At 42.8% G+C, this 18,378-nt stretch overlaps 1 protein-coding gene across 1 annotated transcript; it reads right to left on the reverse strand.

The window, feature by feature from the left end:
- Nucleotides 1-4: 4 nt before the first annotated feature.
- On the reverse strand, nt 5-16,446 carry disp2 (dispatched RND transporter family member 2). The gene is made up of 10 exons (XM_086182897.1): nt 16,227-16,446; nt 11,944-12,088; nt 10,826-11,055; nt 10,713-10,742; nt 10,456-10,579; nt 9,077-9,192; nt 8,607-8,716; nt 7,694-7,791; nt 7,318-7,476; nt 5-5,868 (listed from the first exon to the last, which is right to left on the reverse strand). The coding sequence occupies exons 1-10, from the start codon at nt 16,319-16,321 to the stop codon at nt 2,584-2,586; spliced, it is 4,392 nt and encodes a 1,463-aa protein (XP_086039023.1). The 5' UTR covers nt 16,322-16,446; the 3' UTR covers nt 5-2,583.
- Between the last annotated feature and the right edge of the window lie 1,932 nt (nt 16,447-18,378).

Raw genomic sequence — 18,378 nt, forward strand, 5'->3', positions numbered from 1 at the left:
CAAGAAAATAAATGTTTTATTTCATTTTTTTTGAAAATTAACTTTGACAGCTGGAAATCATAATGTGACTTTTTTTTGCCCTCTTTTAATATAAAATTGAACTCTTTCATTTCTAAGGCAATATATTAGTAATTAAGGTTCATAGAGTGGTGCAGGTATGAGTCCTAAACCTGGAAATATGTGAGAGTTGCTTAGCGGTTGTGACAGCGGTTGCTAACAACTGCATTTCCGCTTCAAAAATCTCAAGAAGTTATCTTTTGTCAAGATTATCTTTGTGAACAAAAAAATGTAAACTTTTGGTCACCACAGAGTTTATTTTCGGCAATAACCCAGGGTAAAAATCCAATTGGTTTTTGGCCGATGGAGCTCTTGGTGTGGCTAACTTCTAACTTAGCCAACAAAAACGTCATTCCTGCAGCACTCTATTTAGGAAGTGTGATAAGACATCAAAGAGAAACACTTGAGAATCTGCGCATAGGTCCATGGACACAAGACTCCTCTTGTGCTCTACCGCCACCTCTGAGCCTCTAACACCTGCTTATTTCATACTCTACGTTATATCCAGGCAAACACACATCTCTTATTTTACGTTTATAGAGGAAGCATCTTTTTTTCTTTGTCTTTTTTTTTAACCGAAAGAACTCAAAAGTCCCACACACGTCACAACTGTTGGCACACATGAAACTTTCTGTCGGGAGAAGTTTGGCACATGCAGTGAGTGTTTTTGTACCATGTGGGTGGTGACGTACAGCTGATGTCCCAGCTCAGTGTCAGGCTGAGTGTGTAGATAAAGGCTTTCTCTTCCATAGATCCTGTTTCCCTTAACAGTGCTGCAACAAGGTATATGTACAAATATTAGCCAAGAAAACAGTGGCACATTATACAATAACACGAGGTTACTTCTGCATTTTTACCAAAGGCTAAGGTATACACTCATATTGATGAAACATTATGCACCTCAAGTCACCAACAGTGTATAAACCCATATATAGCATTACAGTATATCTTTATTATAAAACACCTTCACCCGTTAGCATCAGCACAGTAGGTAAACGTGACATTTTTTGGGGCACCGACTCAAGAGTAAACAGCATTACTTTTTATAGGACAGTGGAACACTGAATGCAAATGAGCTCTGATGCTATTAATGAGTTAACTAAACATCTCTGATCTATATGGTCACAGGGGACAAACTACATAACCTCACAACGTGCAAACCGAACCAATACGCCACGATGTTGCAATGTTTGACATGATCGTGATTGATTCCTGCTTATATGTGGTTTGTTATTCTGTATAACTATGTAGTCCTAAGAGGCACACAATGCAGCTCTTTATCCCTTCATGTGTTATTGATCGGGTCCATAAATCCAGATGGCTCACTGAAGCAACATTATGTAGCTTTTGCTGAGCACCAAGGCGCTGGTAGAAAGAACTGGAGTTGGTCCCCGAGCTTTGCTCACTGCTCCGTGAAGGATGGATAAAAAGCAAAGGATGAATTTTATTGTCTCCGTGTACAGTGACAATAGAGACTTCTTTAGTGGCGGCCTCTTCTGACAGTGTTAATTCAGGATGCTGGTGCATTACATCTGCTGATATGGCGACATCAAGAGTTTTGCAGTTTTTGCGGTTCTTGCATTTTGCACTGTGCTCAGTCGATCATTGACAATCAACCCAGTAGTGAATAAACAGGTGTTCCGGGCAAAGAATGAAAAAAAGTCAAATAGTTGCATAACGTTGCTATAAGTATGACTGAGTCTGTAATACTTGGTTGAAGTCACTACTTGAAGCTGCATACCTCACACAGGACGATTAGTGGTTGCTTGCCAGCTCAGCGTGGAGCCCAAGTGCCCAAACAGCGTTGTGAGCATTTGTATTTGTACGCTCGTGCCGGCTGTGTCACTTTGCAGTGACGTGGGAAGAGACTGAGCGGATCATTCAGGAGTTGGAGCTAACAAGTGTTGATTACCAGTTAAATTTACTCAAGAAACTTCACAGCGGAAAGAACTCAGACCAGATGAGAAGATTATGTGTGTGGAGCGGTCACAACAGTAGCTGTGATGCAAAGTTTGAGTGATGCAGCCGTGGGAGCGTGAGTTGAGACAACGCTCAACTGTACTGTAAATCTAGGTGCATTGCAACATAAGAGAAGGCCAGTGGTTGCACACTCACGGGACAGTATCTGCTGTAGCCCAGTCTGTGCAGTTGTAAAACAAAAAAAGTTATAGGCACAAAGCAAAGTCTGCAACAACAGGCATTAGGTGTACGTTAGACCACGTGCAGTAGCTTTAGTTTCAAGTGTGATATTGGTGCAAAGTTATGGCTGAGAAAAGGCGTAATCTCTCTGGAAATGCTGAGTTAAGTCATGCTTTGATTTGAACTTTCATGCTCTGATGCCAGTGATATTAGTCAGAAGCCGCAACATTACTCAAACATGCTGTTACTTGTAATGTTCGCAGTCTGCTTATATGTTGTCCTTAGAGGAATACTGTCGAGCTCCCTCTGTAATTGTTATAGGCTATGCTAGTGACAGTGATTCATTTTCATATGCGGTCTTAAAAAAGATCCTTCCACCTTCGCTCATCATGTATCTTCTCGTTGTCCATCTCTCCTTATCCAAACGTCGGGTAAGTCTGGCTTACTGTTGGGTAGAATGACAATTTCCTCACTCTGGCTGCTGCGGCCCCTAACACAAGTCTCATAAACGGTTTCTTTGAGTGAAAGGCGAAGAGTGTCTCTTTTCCCGTTCAGGTGTCCCGGTTGGAACTGAACTTCACCATCATTTTGCTGTGTGTTTGAAGGCCCTGGTTCAATGTCACTCAGGCATGTTTCATTAGAGTCCTCCATACCCTCGAATGAGCTCTGGGACTGAGAGGAGAGGTGGTGAGGTGAGTGGAGTCTCTCGTCTGCAGTTTCTGTCTCTGTGCAGAGTGATGGCTGGTCAGTGGTCTCGAGTGTGTGGCTGATTATTGTGTCTTCTATGCTAGATGATGAGGAGAAGGTTTTATTGGTCCACTGCTGAGCTCCACTAGAGCGACCTTGGCAAGTTTTGCACAGCAGCGTTTCCTTTGCTAGGTCGTCTTTTGTCAGGCCAACAGGTCGCAGGGCATTCTCTTTGTATGGAGATGAGGTCTGGAGAGCTGGAGGTGTTTGACTGCACATCTCCTCATTCTCCCCATCCAAGCTATCCCTGCCTACATCTCTACCGCAGTACTCGATCTCATCAGAGAGCACAGAGGGCCTGTTGGACAGCTTACTGGTGCAGGTGCTGTTTTCAAAGCTGTCACTCAGACGATAAGCCAATGGCTGAAGCTCATACTGCTCCGGCCTTCTGCCCCCACCTCCTCCAGAGATAGTCTGTTTCTGTCTCTGCTGACGCTGGTAGTTGGGGTACAGATAGCCACCAGCATCTTTGTCGTAACTCCTCCTCACTCTAGATCGACCAAAGGCACCGTTAGCGGATGAGGCACCGGGTTCCGCTGCCGAGCAAGACGACAGCACACTGTCACTCTGGTCTGACAAACACGGCAGCGTAATCCCTCCACAGTTTTGCTGGGGTCCAAAAAAGCAGCACAGTGACTGGAAAAAGAAAGTTGCAAATCCACATGCAACACATTTCACCAGAAAGAGGAAAATCCCCAATTTTCTAAACACTAAGACTGTGGAAGGCAACATCATGATCCCTGTACAGAAAAATGCTCCTGAAACTATTGCTACAGGACAGCCCATCCTTTTTGTGGAATGTGCAACTTTCCCAATTTTGTCTGAATGTGGAGCAAAACTATAGGAGATGCAATAGTTGGCAATAAAGTCAACAGACAGCCCTGCTGCTGATGATATAAACAGAGCTTCAATACCACTCAGCTGCCATTCGAGAAGAACCAAGAGGCCCACAGTGACAAAAACACTGCCACCTACAGCTGCAGTCCCGTATATACTCAGCGGAATATTCCAAGTGGTCAAGAGAAGTAAAGCAAATGTGAGAGCCACTGAGACACCGGCCACGACCAGTGTCTCTGAGCTCAGGGACTGTTGCAGATCAAAAAGAGACAACTGACTGATGAACCAGCCGTTCTCCAGCCCTTGCGGTGCTTCTGATATTTCTCTGTTAAACCAAGCCAGGGTTTCTCTGTAGAAAAGACTGGTTCTGCTGAAGTTGAAGCTGTAGCGGTATGTGGTTTTGAAAGCCAACACAAGAGCAGCAACCCTGCCATCTGGCTGGAAGTACAAACCACCGCTGTGGGCCAGATGGCCCTCAGTGTACCTCTCTGCCAACATCATACTGAGGCAGTTCTCAAACACGCTGGCAGGGTACGGGAAAGCGATGTCGTTACAGCAAAAATGGAGGGCATTATCACTCTCTGAGCACCTTCTGACAGAAACCCAGTGTATTAGTTGCTCCACAAGACAGATATTGTCCATCATCACGTCTTTGTCCTCAGGTAACGGTGCTGAATAAAAACTTTGGTTTTGAACCTTTCCACACAGGTCCCTCAGCCATACCTGAGCCTCCGGCTGGCTCATGTTAAAGTTCGGGTCGAGAACCAAAGAGCCGTTGCTTGTCGGGTTGAAGTGATTGCCATTATCAGTTGGCTTGACCCCCCAAACAAGCATTAATGTCACAGGCGTATCCTCTCCATTCCTCTGTCTCTCAAACATAAACATGTGACGGTACTCTGCATCGTATCTCTCAAACGGGTGACTGGAGCGGAAAAGCTGAGTTACCTTGCTATCTAAGGTGGGCAGCTTCATGCCAGGGTCAATGCAGGTCATGTACATGCCACCAGCAGCAAGCACTGCAAACCAGCACACCCAGATGTATCGAAACTTCACCACTCCACAAGGAAGGATTTTCAGAAATAGTAAATTGGAGGTGTCAGAGAGACCTCGTTTTAGTTCTCTAAGCTTCTGCCCAAATGTGAAGAGACATCGCTTGCGTGAGCTCGTATCCCAAAAACCATTAGTGTTTTTGGAACAACATGGTTTCCATCCCTGCACTGCTACTGATGCTTCTGTGTAGCGCTCACGCAGGATGAAAGAACACGGCAGCCACACCAGCGCCATGAGGGAGCTGATGGAAGAGGCAGTTCCGAGGTAAATAGAGAAACATCTGATAGCTGTAATGCTGCTTAGATAACCAGAGAAATATGCAGCACTGGAGGTTAATCCCGATGCTAAAATCAGATATCCGACTTCCTGCAAAGCTCTGTTTACTCTCTTCTCCAGGGAGGCTGAGGGATGCTGGGATAGCTGAAGATTCCAGAAGTCAGTAAAGATAAAAACCTGATTGGAACAACTTCCTAAGAGAATAAGGGCTGCTGCGAGGTTGACTAGGGGGAAAAATGTCAAGTGAAAGGCTACTTTATAGAGAAAATAAGAAGTAAGGAGGGAGCCTGTGATTGCTATCACAGATAACGCCACTATGAAGAGCGAGTGGAGATACAGAGCCATTGTTACAAGAAGAGAAATGACTGCTAGGACAGGGTATACTGCATCTCTTGCTAGGTAATACTTGAAAAGCGTCTGCTTGATGCCAAAGTCCATGCCGGTGATAGTTGTATTGTTGTACGTCAGTTCCCTGCCCTCCAGACTGTTCATGTACATCTCCATCATGTGCTCCCCTTTGTCTACTGGCAGAAACAGAAGGCTGTACTTCAGAGTTGGGATTTGGTATTCAACCGTCTGAGGGCCGAGGAAGTCTTTATCAACCAGGAAGTGTAAGATCTGGAATACTATGCGGGATTGTTTGCAGCGGGAGGGGACAGAGGAACAGCTGCCATGTTTGGGTCTCTCAGCACAGGTCTCCACCAGATGTCCTTCATGATAGTAGAGCGCACACTTACGCAGGAGGCTCAGAGACTCCGAAACCTGATGTGAAGAAGAAAACAGAGTAAGATTGAAAGCCTTGATAAAATCACCCCTCAGACGCTACAACATAATTAGCGCACGTGAGGAACTGAGGGATACATTTGAACTTCTGTAGCCTTATTGCCTTCGCACAGGAAGTTATTTGATCAGTGTTTGTCTGTTTCGAGGATTCCATGAGCCAAAGGAGAATCCATAAAAATTTGGGGGAAATATATTTAACATCTCAAAAATTGACTTTTCCTTCTCTCTTCAGTTTTAAATTGGGCATGTCTAAGGTCCCGTCCCCAAGAGCCTGCCTGTCCGTGCTCTTTGAGTGACATCGTGTTTGGTTAATTAATTGTTAAATATGTACATGAAAAATATCCATTCTCCAGTCATGACCACATTTTGGAATTTAAAGACATTCATTTCTTAAAAATAAGGTAATATCTTCCTTTCTTTCTATCTTTTTTTTTTAAAGTATTTTTCTATAATCTCTGTTGGTTTTACACATTTTACAAAAATGTGTGAACTACTCTTAGTTTGGATTCAGTATTTGGATGAAGTATACGGATTTGACCTCTCCTACTACAGAGCACCCATTCATCCCGATCAAGTGTGTGGCTTGTTGATGTTTATTTATGTATTTAACAGTCCATCCAGAGTAAGAAGAGTTTGTTAATTCAGGTTTTGGATACACAGTCACTTTGAGGAGTTTTTTTTTTTTTTTTTTGGCAATGTGATCTAATAGCAAAGTACTAGCATTATCCTTTAAGTGTATCAACTAATTATATTTTAGAGAATATTATATTATATTTTAGAAGAGAAACTGCATCCCACAGTGCTCTGAGCCCCATGCCTGAAGAGTTTCTTGCTGTAAATGTTAAATTGTGCAAACCTACAGAGATTATACACCTTAGATGACTTGAGCTACTCGTTAACTTGATGCTAAAGCTATAAATATTCCACTTTCTAAAATAAGGGCAACTTCACACTGGATACACAACATGCATTATTGCTAATAGATGCATTCATTAGTTGTATATCATTGACAAATGCTTCATAAGACCCTTTAATAAATAAAACTTTGTTTTGCTGTGTTGTGAAACATGTCGAAATTAAGAAAAAATACCTATAAAAAAACCCCACCTTAAAATATGCTGCATTCCAGTTTGATAGATTTATTCCAGTTGGTTCCAATAATATAGCACCCTTAAACTAAACGTGCATATTAAAATATTTAGCATACCTGCATTCTTAAGATAAAAAAATATGTCTACATGTAAAAAAATGTGAGACCTTTGCATGCTGTCAGTGCTACCGTGCACCTGCTCTGTCACAGCTCACCTCCAGAGCCAGATTAGCTTTTCTAGTGAACCTTTTCTGAAACATGTAGTGGGGATTATTCCAATTACTAAAATATCTTGTCTGCATGGTCTTTGTTAAAAGAAAAAGAAAAAAAAAAGCTACCTGCTGTGAGGTTAGGCTGAGACAGCAGGACGCATTGGTGAGGACGGCCAAGTAATTCCCCAGGGACCAGCTGGGACAGCAGCCGCTCCGGGACGCAACCTCAGCCTCGACCCTCACATGCTGCTGGCACAGGTCCTGGAATTGGGCCTGGGAGCGTATCTGAAACACACGAGGAGAATGTTCTTTGATCGCTGGCCAAAACATATACACTAATGGAGAAATAATTTCAGAGGGAGTCGTGTACAAAAAGTCATGTTTGGTTTCCAGTGGATGAGAGCTATGATTAATGGGTTAACGAGGAGGGATGAAACAGAAGATGATGACTAAAGAACGGAGGACTGAGGGTGAGACGGGGGGGGGGGGGATCAGAGCGAACCCTGGATTGCTCCATCTCGCACATGGCGTGGATGGCCTTCAGGCTCCAGAGGCTGGCGGAGTTTTCTGATCGAAACACCAGCTGGGCCAAATGCTGGCCTGCGTGGGAAGAGACAGACGGATTCAACATACAAGACCGCCGAAGAATTAGAAGTTTGTTTTTATGATCAAAAACATTCCCAGTAGTGTCACCAGAATTAATTTGTGTGCTTAATATGTATGAAAAAATATATAAATATATAAAAAGCCTGAGGCTTGGAATTACTAATAAATCCATTTAAGCAGTTTTCTGTGTTTTTAAGACAAGCAGAACAGTCTTTGATCTACCGGCAAATATTTCAAACTAGAGCCTCTAAAAAAAAAAAAAAAAATTCAGCATGTTTTCTTTGAGCTCGTAGTGAGAGGCTGTTAGGCATCTTATCTCCTCGCTGTCTCACTACTTTTGTTCTTTTCTTTGTTCTGCGGTTTGATTTGCTGCGTGGTGATTAACTCCTTACAAGCTAGAGGCTGCTTTTCCATGATTTTGCACCATCTCATGTTATAAATAATAAGGTTTTCATTTTGTTGTCTGCTCTGCTGAGTGTTACACATCATCCTTCCAGATACTGTAATTGGGAATCCATTTGGACTTCAAAGTATTTTATTAACTCCTATGTGGGAGAATGGTCAATATGCACATCAGTTTGAAGAGAGCGATGCATTGGAGCAGAAGTTGATGAAAAGACTTTGTAAAGAACTTCCTGCGCACTGTCTAAACTCTTGCAGTATTTCTGTTCTACACTTGTGCAGTCTGTTCGTTACACGCTTTTGTAGGATCACACAGGGAATTCTGAATGTATTTTGTCTTTATCAATGGAGATTTTACACTGATTTAACAGTTTTTGGTGCGGATAAATCGATTCCGACTGACCCACCTGGAGCGTTGCAGAGAAACGTATTTGGAGAAGCGTCTCTGGCCAACATCCTCTTGAAGCGAAGTCTGGCGGTGTCCTGGCTGCCGTCCCCGCTGACTGCCCCCCCAAAACTGGTAATTAAAAATGTAACATTAACACTGAACACAAATTAGCATCATATAGCGCTGGTGGTGAACATGCTGGCAAACAGCAGCTTATCTCCTGTGTGGGTCTGATCAACTGGAAAATGAAAGGTTCTCTAGTGGCTCTATTTTGTCTTCCACCAGTTCCTATTTTATGTCATGAGAGCAGTTTTGCTTATACATGATTAGAATTATGAGTATTACATGTATCAACATTGTTTTATGTTTTTTTTAACGGCCTTACTTCTGCTTATGGGCACCTTGTTGCTGCTTCTAAAGCAGCTGTGTGCAGCTGTTGGTGTTCAACAGCTGCTGAGTACAAAGTGTTCATTCTGCTCAAACTCTGACCTTTGACTGAGCTGCTGCGGTAATGGTGACAAGGTTTTTCCCGGGCCAGTGTTCTCCTGCAGCTTGGACAGGCTGGACTGGCGAACACTGATATATGTTCCCCGAGGCTCAAAGCCCTGAAGAGAAATAAACACACACACACACACACACACACACACACACGCGCATACAAACAGAATTCTAAGCAAAATGCTGATATCCTGCATTAAGTCTTAAACAACTGAACTTTTTAAATAAGGGAAAATTATGAAATCATACACTGTCATATTGACATTTTCTTGTGATTGTGTCGGTTCAGACTCCCATTCTGATATGTAATTTTCAAGTTTCAAGTTGATCTTTTACGTACATCTGAGAGGTGAAAACTTTACAAGGACTCTGACATGTTGAAGTATTTTTCCAACAACTTTGATCGCGATGTAACCCTGAATGCGCCAAATTGATTTTTTTTAGCAGAAGAAGACAAAATTAAAAGGCCAATGCTGCAACTATCTTGATTCCCTCCGCGCTGACAGTTAGTTTGATGACTGTCTGAAAAATGATAACATCACCTCGTTCAGTCTCAGCATCAAACTCCGCTTGGCATTTGTTTCAGGCCTTTGAAAAAGTACTTATTTCTGCCCTGAATACACCACTGACAGAGGTCCTACAAGGTCAGTTCCTGTGTCTGAAAATTAAAGGCAAAAGATGTAGGTCAACCTAAATGGCCCATGAGTTCCTGCAGTGGAAAACGGCCTCATGTAAACAAACAAACTGCTGGAACAGAGTTAGATCAGAGGGAGGAAATGTGTCGAGGGTTGTTGTTCGGAGCTCAGCAGCTGCTGTCTGGCTCTGCGTGACGCCTTGTCTGAACTCTTTACTGAGGATTGGATTCGCTGCATGCAAATCTTCATTTCCATATTAAATGAATGCAAACTACAAGGAACCACCAGTAATATTCCTTGTGTTGGTCCAATTATGTATTGTTTTGTATTCATCTCTTCTTTTGGATCCCCGAGGACTTTTCTTCACGTTATTCATGTGTTGAATTTTTTTTTTTATGCAGAATAATTCATTGACTGTTTAGCTGGTGGGAATGATTCGCAAAGGTTAGAAGACGTATTAAATCAAGATGACAGTGAATGTGATTTAATTCAACACACTTCATTGAATCCGTGATGAGACTGAAGTAAGTGGATACGCTTGTCATTATGGAGACAGTAATTAACACTCAGCCTGAGGTGGTGAGGGATGTGCGGATTTTAGATTTCACAGAGGGGTAACAGCAGAGATGCATGTGCTGCACCGAGGGAGACCGCAGGACTCTCTGTTCTATCTGGAGACTGTATTTGATTGTATATTACACCCCCCCCCCCCCCCCCCCCCCCAGCAGGACTCACCATCAGGGGGTCCGAGAAGTCTGGCAGTGGTCTGATGAAGAGGCCGGCCAGAGAGCATCCGAGGAGCAGCACGGCACAGCCCACCAGCACTGTTAAGGGGTAATCCACCAGCACCTGCGAATAACTGAGAAAGGAAACAGCAAAAGAAGAAGCTGCCGTTGAACGTGAGTACAGTGTTCTTTTTTTCTTTTTTTTTCATGAGCGCGCGCTGCAATCCCTCCGGGTTCTTTTAAGTGAAAATTAGTTTCTGTGCTTACTTTCTCACAATGCAGTAGAGCCCTCCATCCCTGTTGATCATTAAAAAAAAAAAATGTAATCATGACTCCACAAAAATTTCATGAACTCTGACATAAAATGTCTGTAAACACACCTGACTGTCACCACATGTCGCTGAGCTGGCCTGCCTTCATTTGACCCGTGCAACCAGTGACATCTCACAGCGCCGGCGTGAGACGTCTGATGCGCAGAACTACAACTATGTCCAACTTTGACAACCACGCCTCCTTGCGCATGAGGACCCGTGGTTGCTTTGGCTGTCTCATGATGGCTGCAGTGGGGAAATTTTCTGGGCTGCGTTGAATGTTGAGAACCTTGCGGAACCTGGAGGAAAACAAACACAACAGGGGTCCTCAAGCATTTCTACTTCAAGGCCAAAGTACTTGTAAATGAGCTGAGGCCAGTTTATTAATGAAATCCAACATGTCCTCCATGTCATAAAGATGGCAGCACTTTAAGTGAATAAAATGAACACAACCAGGTTCTTTAAATTTTAAGAATGAGCAATTCAGGAAACTTTCCAGTATCGGCTGCCTAATGTTACTGTGTCTAAAGTTGATGGTGTCACATGGAGATGGAGTTTTTTTTAGTACCGGTGCTATAGATTTTCTTCAAATGTTTTATGAACCTCATATGATTTCATTATATCTTTTTCATCATGTTCTGTAGGTTAAAATTCTGTTTTACTAAAAATAGAATTGACAAATGAACTACAACTTCAAAGCGTTTTGTCGCCCATTAGAGGGGGCTCTCGTCCCACCCAGTGGTTAAAAAACTCCAAATACACAGAGGGAGGTTGTAGAAAATTGTGTGTCACACTGTTGTTATCTTGTTTATCTTATTATTAGCCTTATATATATTCTCCCATGCGTGTCAGGCTGGTGGTATTTCATGTCAGTAAGAGCCAACTGTTGTAGTAAACCGATAGCTGAGTAGTGGAGGTGTGCACCACATGGCTGTAAATTCCATAAGCAGGGATTTGGCAGATCAGTGCACAGCTGGCTCTCTTTGTGCCGCCAGAACTTCAAGTAAACTGCATTTTCTCCAGGAAATGCACATTCTGATATCCTTATAGATTCTGGTGTTGTTCACAACAACCTCAGGAATCCCAGTTTGTTACCCTTTTTTAGACATTCAAACTGTTTTTCTTCCCCCTGTATGTATATTTACACATGACGTAAAGCACAGAGTTCACTCAGTACTCAGGCATACTTGGTGATAGAGCTGGCAGGAGGACAAGGGTCTGCTGAGGCTGCTGCAGCTGTCGCATAACTCCCCCTCAGCCTGGATGGCTGTCAGATGGGCCTCGCCAGCACACACACTGTTAGGAGGGCACAGTGACACTGCCGGGATCTCACTGAGGAGAAGAGAGGGCATCGTGAAGGAGGGGACATTGGGTGAGAGGGTGTGAAGAAGCAGAGGTGAAAATGTGTTAACAGGAGAGAAGATTTGATTGGTGTAACAGTGAGAGGGGCTGACATGGTTCTCCTAAACTGAGCATGTTCGGTGCAGGGTGAGAAGTTTCAGACATGAATAAAACACTGGCAATGGGTAATGTCAAACTACTGGTGGAGAGAAGGAAGCCCAAATTTAAAAAGAAGGCAGGAGATGAGAGGGAGACGGGTGAAAAAACTGTTTTCATATCATGCCAGGGAGCCCATAATGACAGAGATGGCTGTCCAGGGACGATGATATGATACTGAGTAAGGACTCACGGGTATGACAGCATGCAGGACTCCCTGGAGTGATGTGTGTCTTTCTGTATGTCTCCCCTCTCTCCCTTTGTCATGCATTCTCATCGCTGCAGTGCAGAGATGCAGAAGCTCGGTTTATGGATCCACACAACAGCAGAGCTATAAAGCCTGCAAAGTTGGTTGGTTACTACTCGAGCAATACTTCTTTATTTGATGCTTATTACTGTAAGCATACAAATAATTTAAATGTTATAAATACAAATAAATTTATGCATTAAGGTACAGCTTCCCATCATTTTTATTACCTCGAGTCAATGAAAATAATATTCACGTTTTATTCATTTCATAATTGAGACGTCATCTCGTGCGGTTTTATGGCTCTTCTTTTTTAATTTGCTAGGAGTCCATTTCCTGGCAGGCTGCAAAATTTTGTTGAATTATGGCGAGCCCTGACAAGCTCCCTCATGTGGCTCAAATGTGTACTGCAGATAAAAAATCTTTAAAATAAAATCTGTGGTAAACTGCAGATTTTTATTGGCGATGCAAATGGAAAACTGTTGGCCAACATGTGGATTGCTGCACGGCGAATATGCATCTCTCTCCTCCGTGCTGCCATTGATCCCTAATGTGCCTTCTCTCTCTCTCTCTCTCTCTCCCTCTCTCTCTCTCTCCATCTCTCTTTCTTTCTCTTTCTCTCTCTCGCAGTCTTTCGGAATGTATTTCCTGAATGAACTCTGAGAAAGCTCTAGCACCACCATGTAGTTCACATACTTTCCAAACTGTGAGTTAAAACATAAGATGCAAAACCTACAATTCAAAATATTGCAGCTTGTATAATTACAGACCGTAGCAAACTGAGGTAGTGTTGTAGTTATGTGTCTGTGTAGTCTACCACATGCCTCCTTTTCCATGGAAGACTGTGCACAACCATGCTTCCTGTCTTGTCACTATAGCGACAGAGTAAGTCAACAGAGGCTAAATGACCTCAAACAGTTTTATTTGCATCCCATAATAAGGCACACTGATGGCAAGTAAGTTGTTTCGCAGTAGCAGAGGGATTATGAAGGTGATTAACGGTGGAGCTCAGCAAGGAAGAGCACGCTGCTGTTTTCTCTTTGAATTACAATAAAAAAATGTAAAATGATCTCAATAAGGAACAACTCACAGATTGAATAGCAGCTGTCAGCAAATGACTGCCACTGAAGTAGACCGTTAATGAATTGATTTCTCCACCAATTAATTCAACACCATTTCTACTGGAGCACGATAACCTCCAGCTGATCAGATCAGGATCAGATTATCGAAGGCGATGTCTCATCTCTGGAGCTGACTAATGGAAGCACATACATGAGGAAAGCAATTTGTAGAACTCATCCATATTTCAGAGGATGAATACCAAAATAATCCAGGACGGTGTCAATGGGTTTCTCCCCACACTGTTTATAAAAGGACATTGCTATCGCATTCTGACGTAAGAATATAAAAGCGTGTTCACATCAAAGCCTGCACCAATACCACAAAAATGTTGCTCTTGTTTCATCTCGCATATATTATACAAGAACCGTGAATTGCAGAAATCAAAAGCTCTCAAAAAAGATGCCCTCCAAAATGTGTGGTTCACTGCAGATGTATTTATTCATCTTTACACAGTATACCGCTGGGCTTTTGTATTAGACTGCTTTTTTTTTTGATCAAGGTGAACCTTTAAAAACTGGCATAGTAAGTTGGTCATTAAAAGAATTGTATTTGACAGGTTTAGTCAATCTTGTGCTGTAAAGTGCAATAATAGCTGAGTTGTGTGTTGGAAGCCATACTTGTGTTTTATGGCAAAATTCCAGTCAGGAGAAGATTGCCAGATGCTCTATTTGCCTTTAGGTCTCATCATCAAGTCTCTGGACGCAACTCAGTGTCCACAAAAATATCCTGAACTGACAACCTCATAAATGAATGCGCACTTGAGCCGTGATTCCAAACTGAGGGATGTGTCCTCCAGGGGTGCACAAAGTTACGTTCGAGGCAACGCCTGGAAACATCTGTAGTATCCTCTCAAAATAGTCCATAAAATATACACGAGTGTGTCTTCTATTTTTCCCATGTGTATTTTGAGAACTATTAGTGGATGTAGTACAACAGCTGAGGACGGAGTCGCGGCTGTCGAAACCACGTGCAGGGTTTCAAAAACCCTGCCTGAGACAGCTAGCATTGACGTTAGCCGCTGTAATCACCAAGTGCCAACAACGCCTGTGTGGACAAATTCACATTAGTGAGAAGTGACTCGTATTGTGACTGAGCTGATCACGTCAGGTTAGTTGTTTTTTGTCGAAATACGAGATGACGTATGGAGCTGAATAAAAGAGTCAAAACTGCTAAAACACATTTATGCGTTCATATCACAGAAAAACAAATGTTACGTAACATCTTATGAGAGCTGGGCGTCTGCGGAGATAGACGGGGTTCACGGCAGGCTTAATGTTGCAGGGGGGGCCCAAGATTTTTTAAAGTTTGGGAACCACCGCTTTATACAAAACCTCAGGAGTCTCGTTATCAACCTCAAACCAGATCCATCTGAGGATCTGCCCTCTGCAAGAAGAAACCCAGAGATGATCCTTACGGGAGACCGAGGCCTGTTGCTGAAGTAAATGGTACCAGACCTCGACTGCTTCCAGCCTCACTTTCATGCCTGATGCCCCCAAGTCCTTTGATTTTTTTTTACATGCTGGGCTGCTGCATCACCGGGGAGCACATTGAGTGGCAGGAGGACATCAGTGACCCAGATACATCCTGCCTGACCGACAGAACAGATCTCACAGTTGTCAAGTCAACTGAGTGTGAGGCAGTTAGACACCATGCCTGAGTGTGCGTGCTGCATATAGTAATGTAAAAAAAAAAGAAAAAAAGAAAGATACTAAAGTGTATGCAGCAAATGCGATCAAAATCACTGATCTGTTAGGCTGGAGTCTAGTGACATCACTAGATAATTAGTGCATCAGCAGCACGTCAGGTGGAGTTGGATTTAATTCATACACATCATCAATCTGAGGTGATTCATGACAGAGGAAAGAGGAGACGAGGTGAAAGAAGTTTCAGTATAAGAAAATACGTTTCTCTTCTTTGCCTTTTTCTGTAATATTTGATATTTAGTTGGTTTGAAGCTCTTAACAAGTTGTAGATATCTGGAGCTCAAATCCACTGATTTAATCTCTAACAATCTGTTGCATTTTAAAATTTTGTTTTAATCCAGAGAGTAAGAGCTTCATCCTAAGTAAGTAAAACTGCATCATAAATGTAGTGGAGTAGAAGTACAATATCTCCCTTTGAAGTGTAGAGAAGCGGAATTATGAGGTATCATAAAATGAAAACATGTACATTTCCATCAATGTTGTGTTTTACACTGGCCTGGGGAATCACTGTAGGATGACACTGTGTCTCAGCATGTTGGCAAAATACTCAAGATAATGATCTCATGTGGAATTGGAAGGTGAAAAGAAATACTGAAGAGTCAACTAGTGTACAGGGGGGTTGATGATAATTAAATCCAGATATTAAAAAAAAAAATCTGTAGGAACCGTACCATGGCACACAATCCCGTTGTCCACAGCATAAATACATTTATATGAAACACACACGGCGACCACAGGAGGTACACACACACACACACACACACACACACACACACACACACACACACACACACACACACACACCGAGACGTACTGAATCTCGTTTTTTTCTTCTTTTCTTCAGTAATCAAGTTACACAGAAAACTAGAAAGAAACCCACGTATAAGACAAACCGACTCACCTTTGGCAAGCCTCTTGAATTTCCCTTCCATCAGTAGGAGATTCATCCATCACAATCGCGTCCGTGCTCTCGCCTGTCGTCGAGCAAGCATCCATTTCTCTCTCATTCGTCTTTACCGACAACAAAAAGGGGAAATTATGATCAATATTTCAACCTGGAAACCACAGTCCCCCATCTGCCTAGACTGGGTCCACGAGGATCAGGGGCTCGATTCCGAGGCTGCTACTACACAGCAGCACCAGAGATGTTTGGGTTAATCTGCCTCGAGCGGCGCTCTGATTGGCTGAGCCTCAGTGATGCTGGGATCTCAGCCTGGTCGCTGTCCAACCGGCGGTGCTGGAGCACCAGGGACGGAGTGTACGCATCGGTGCCTGCTTAATTGGCTCGGACGGGAGCTACAGATGCTGTTTAATGTGTCTTATGAAGGTCCACAGGCGGCCAAGCTGTGTTCATGTAAAGCAAGAACTCTACTGGCAGCAGGTGCTGATCGCCATCACTCCTGCAGGACTGAGGGCTGGTAAAAGCCCTTTATCCTTTCATGCACTGCTCATTCATTTTTTTTGTCAGTAAACTTATTTTATCTTAGATTTTATGAAAGCTGTTTCACTCAAAATGTTTATTTTGCTTTTCAAGTACTCAAAAAGCTCACAAAGACATTTTTTCCACCACTGTATTGCACATTTGTGAGTGCATACATTTAGCTAAGACCATCGAGGTGAAAGATGACTAACCGCATTGAAACTGCCCCAAAATTCAGTTTGAAATGCATCAACCAGTACGACTTTCCTTGTTATAATCCAGCTGTAAATTCTGTAATCCACATTTGAACTAAAAACAAAAAGAATTCCGTTCAGTTGAGTAAACTTGCTCGCGCTCATCCGTGCTGGTTCATGATAGCGCGCCACCAGAGGAGTAGCACTTTGGTTTTAGCTTAAATCAAAAATGTTTTCAGATTACTGGATTAGGAAGATGTGGATTTTACTGTATGATGCATTTGAGAGTTTGAACATTGACATTTTTGCCGAAGTTGACAAAATAACAGAGATACAGAAATAATCCCACAAGGCAATACAAACGCTGTAAAACAATGGCAACTGGAACAGCAACGGTTAATGAGAGACAGAGGTACGAGTGTGTGAGCGTTCAGCAAACACGCTGCCGCCATGACTGAGCTGAAAAAGAGGCTTCATCTGCAAAGAGTTAATTGAATATGTGTGCTAGCACACAGAAGTCAGTTCTTTCACCAGACTGTGTCTGTGAGTGCAGAGATTTTCTGGTGATTCAATCCTCACATCATCAGCTGTATGAGTAGGTGGTTAGGTGGAGCAAGTGAATGCTCTGATCCTGAACCGATGTCATGACGCATCCTCTGCATGCATGTAGTCTACTGGCTGTGGTGCCAAACTGCTGGAGAGGACCTCTGAGGCAACTTAGAATTGAAAAATGAAGATTTACCACTGCAGCTGTTGCACTGACATGCTAGTTGTGCAAGACGCCAAATGACTTCTCCCTGTTGACTTGTAACATTGTGATGTGACAAATCTGGAGGATTTGTGACCTTTAACTCCCCCCATCATATGAAAACGTGCGCAGGAGATTAAGAAGAGGAGAAATGAGATCTTTCAGCACACACAGAAGGTTTGTCTGAGAGCTGAAACACACTGATAATAAGTTTATTATATTCATTATACACCGTTTGATAGGCATTTTCTGAAGGATAGGGGAACTATTTTTTTGTTTAAAAAGTGTTTCATAACCGAGAGTAGCAAAGACAACGGAAGCAGCACCTATTAAGAAGCGAGAGCCCTGCGGCTAAAGCCAGGAGCTTTGAAAGAGAGGAGAAACTGTGACACAGCAGACCTGTGTGACTGGCTGCTAATGAGGTGGCCGCTGGTCTGGTTTCAGTTATAAATATGAGTCAAGGCATCGGGCCCTTGTTTCTGAGAGGGTGCCTCGTAAAAAAAAAAAAAAAAAAAAGTTTAAAAAAAAACAAAGAAACTTCATTGGAATAAAGGTAAATATCAGTAAAGGGGGAGGGGTGGTTCCTTTCAGAAAATGTTATGCTTTTTTTCATTAGCTAGGATTCTCATTTAAAAGCATTAAATTCCTAGAATCCTAGCTAATGAGGAGGGATTTATTTTTATCACTGCGA

Source organism: Aulostomus chinensis, chromosome 17 (genome assembly GCF_037954235.1).
Source record: "Aulostomus chinensis isolate RoL2024-O1b breed Wild chromosome 17, RoL_Achi_v1.0, whole genome shotgun sequence".
NCBI lineage: Eukaryota > Metazoa > Chordata > Actinopteri > Syngnathiformes > Aulostomidae > Aulostomus > Aulostomus chinensis.

Bases quoted from the DNA above. Each gene is read 5' to 3' on its own strand.
- disp2 (XM_086182897.1), bottom strand. From the start codon at position 16,321: ATGGATGCTTGCTCGACGACAGGCGAGAGCACGGACGCGATTGTGATG. The intron at 10,743-10,825 runs GTGTGTTTACAG...AATGATCAACAG, and splicing joins CGACATGTGGTGACAGTCAG to GGATGGAGGGCTCTACTGCA. The intron at 7,792-8,606 runs GTGGGTCAGTCG...CTTCCCACGCAG, and splicing joins GTTTCTCTGCAACGCTCCAG to GCCAGCATTTGGCCCAGCTG.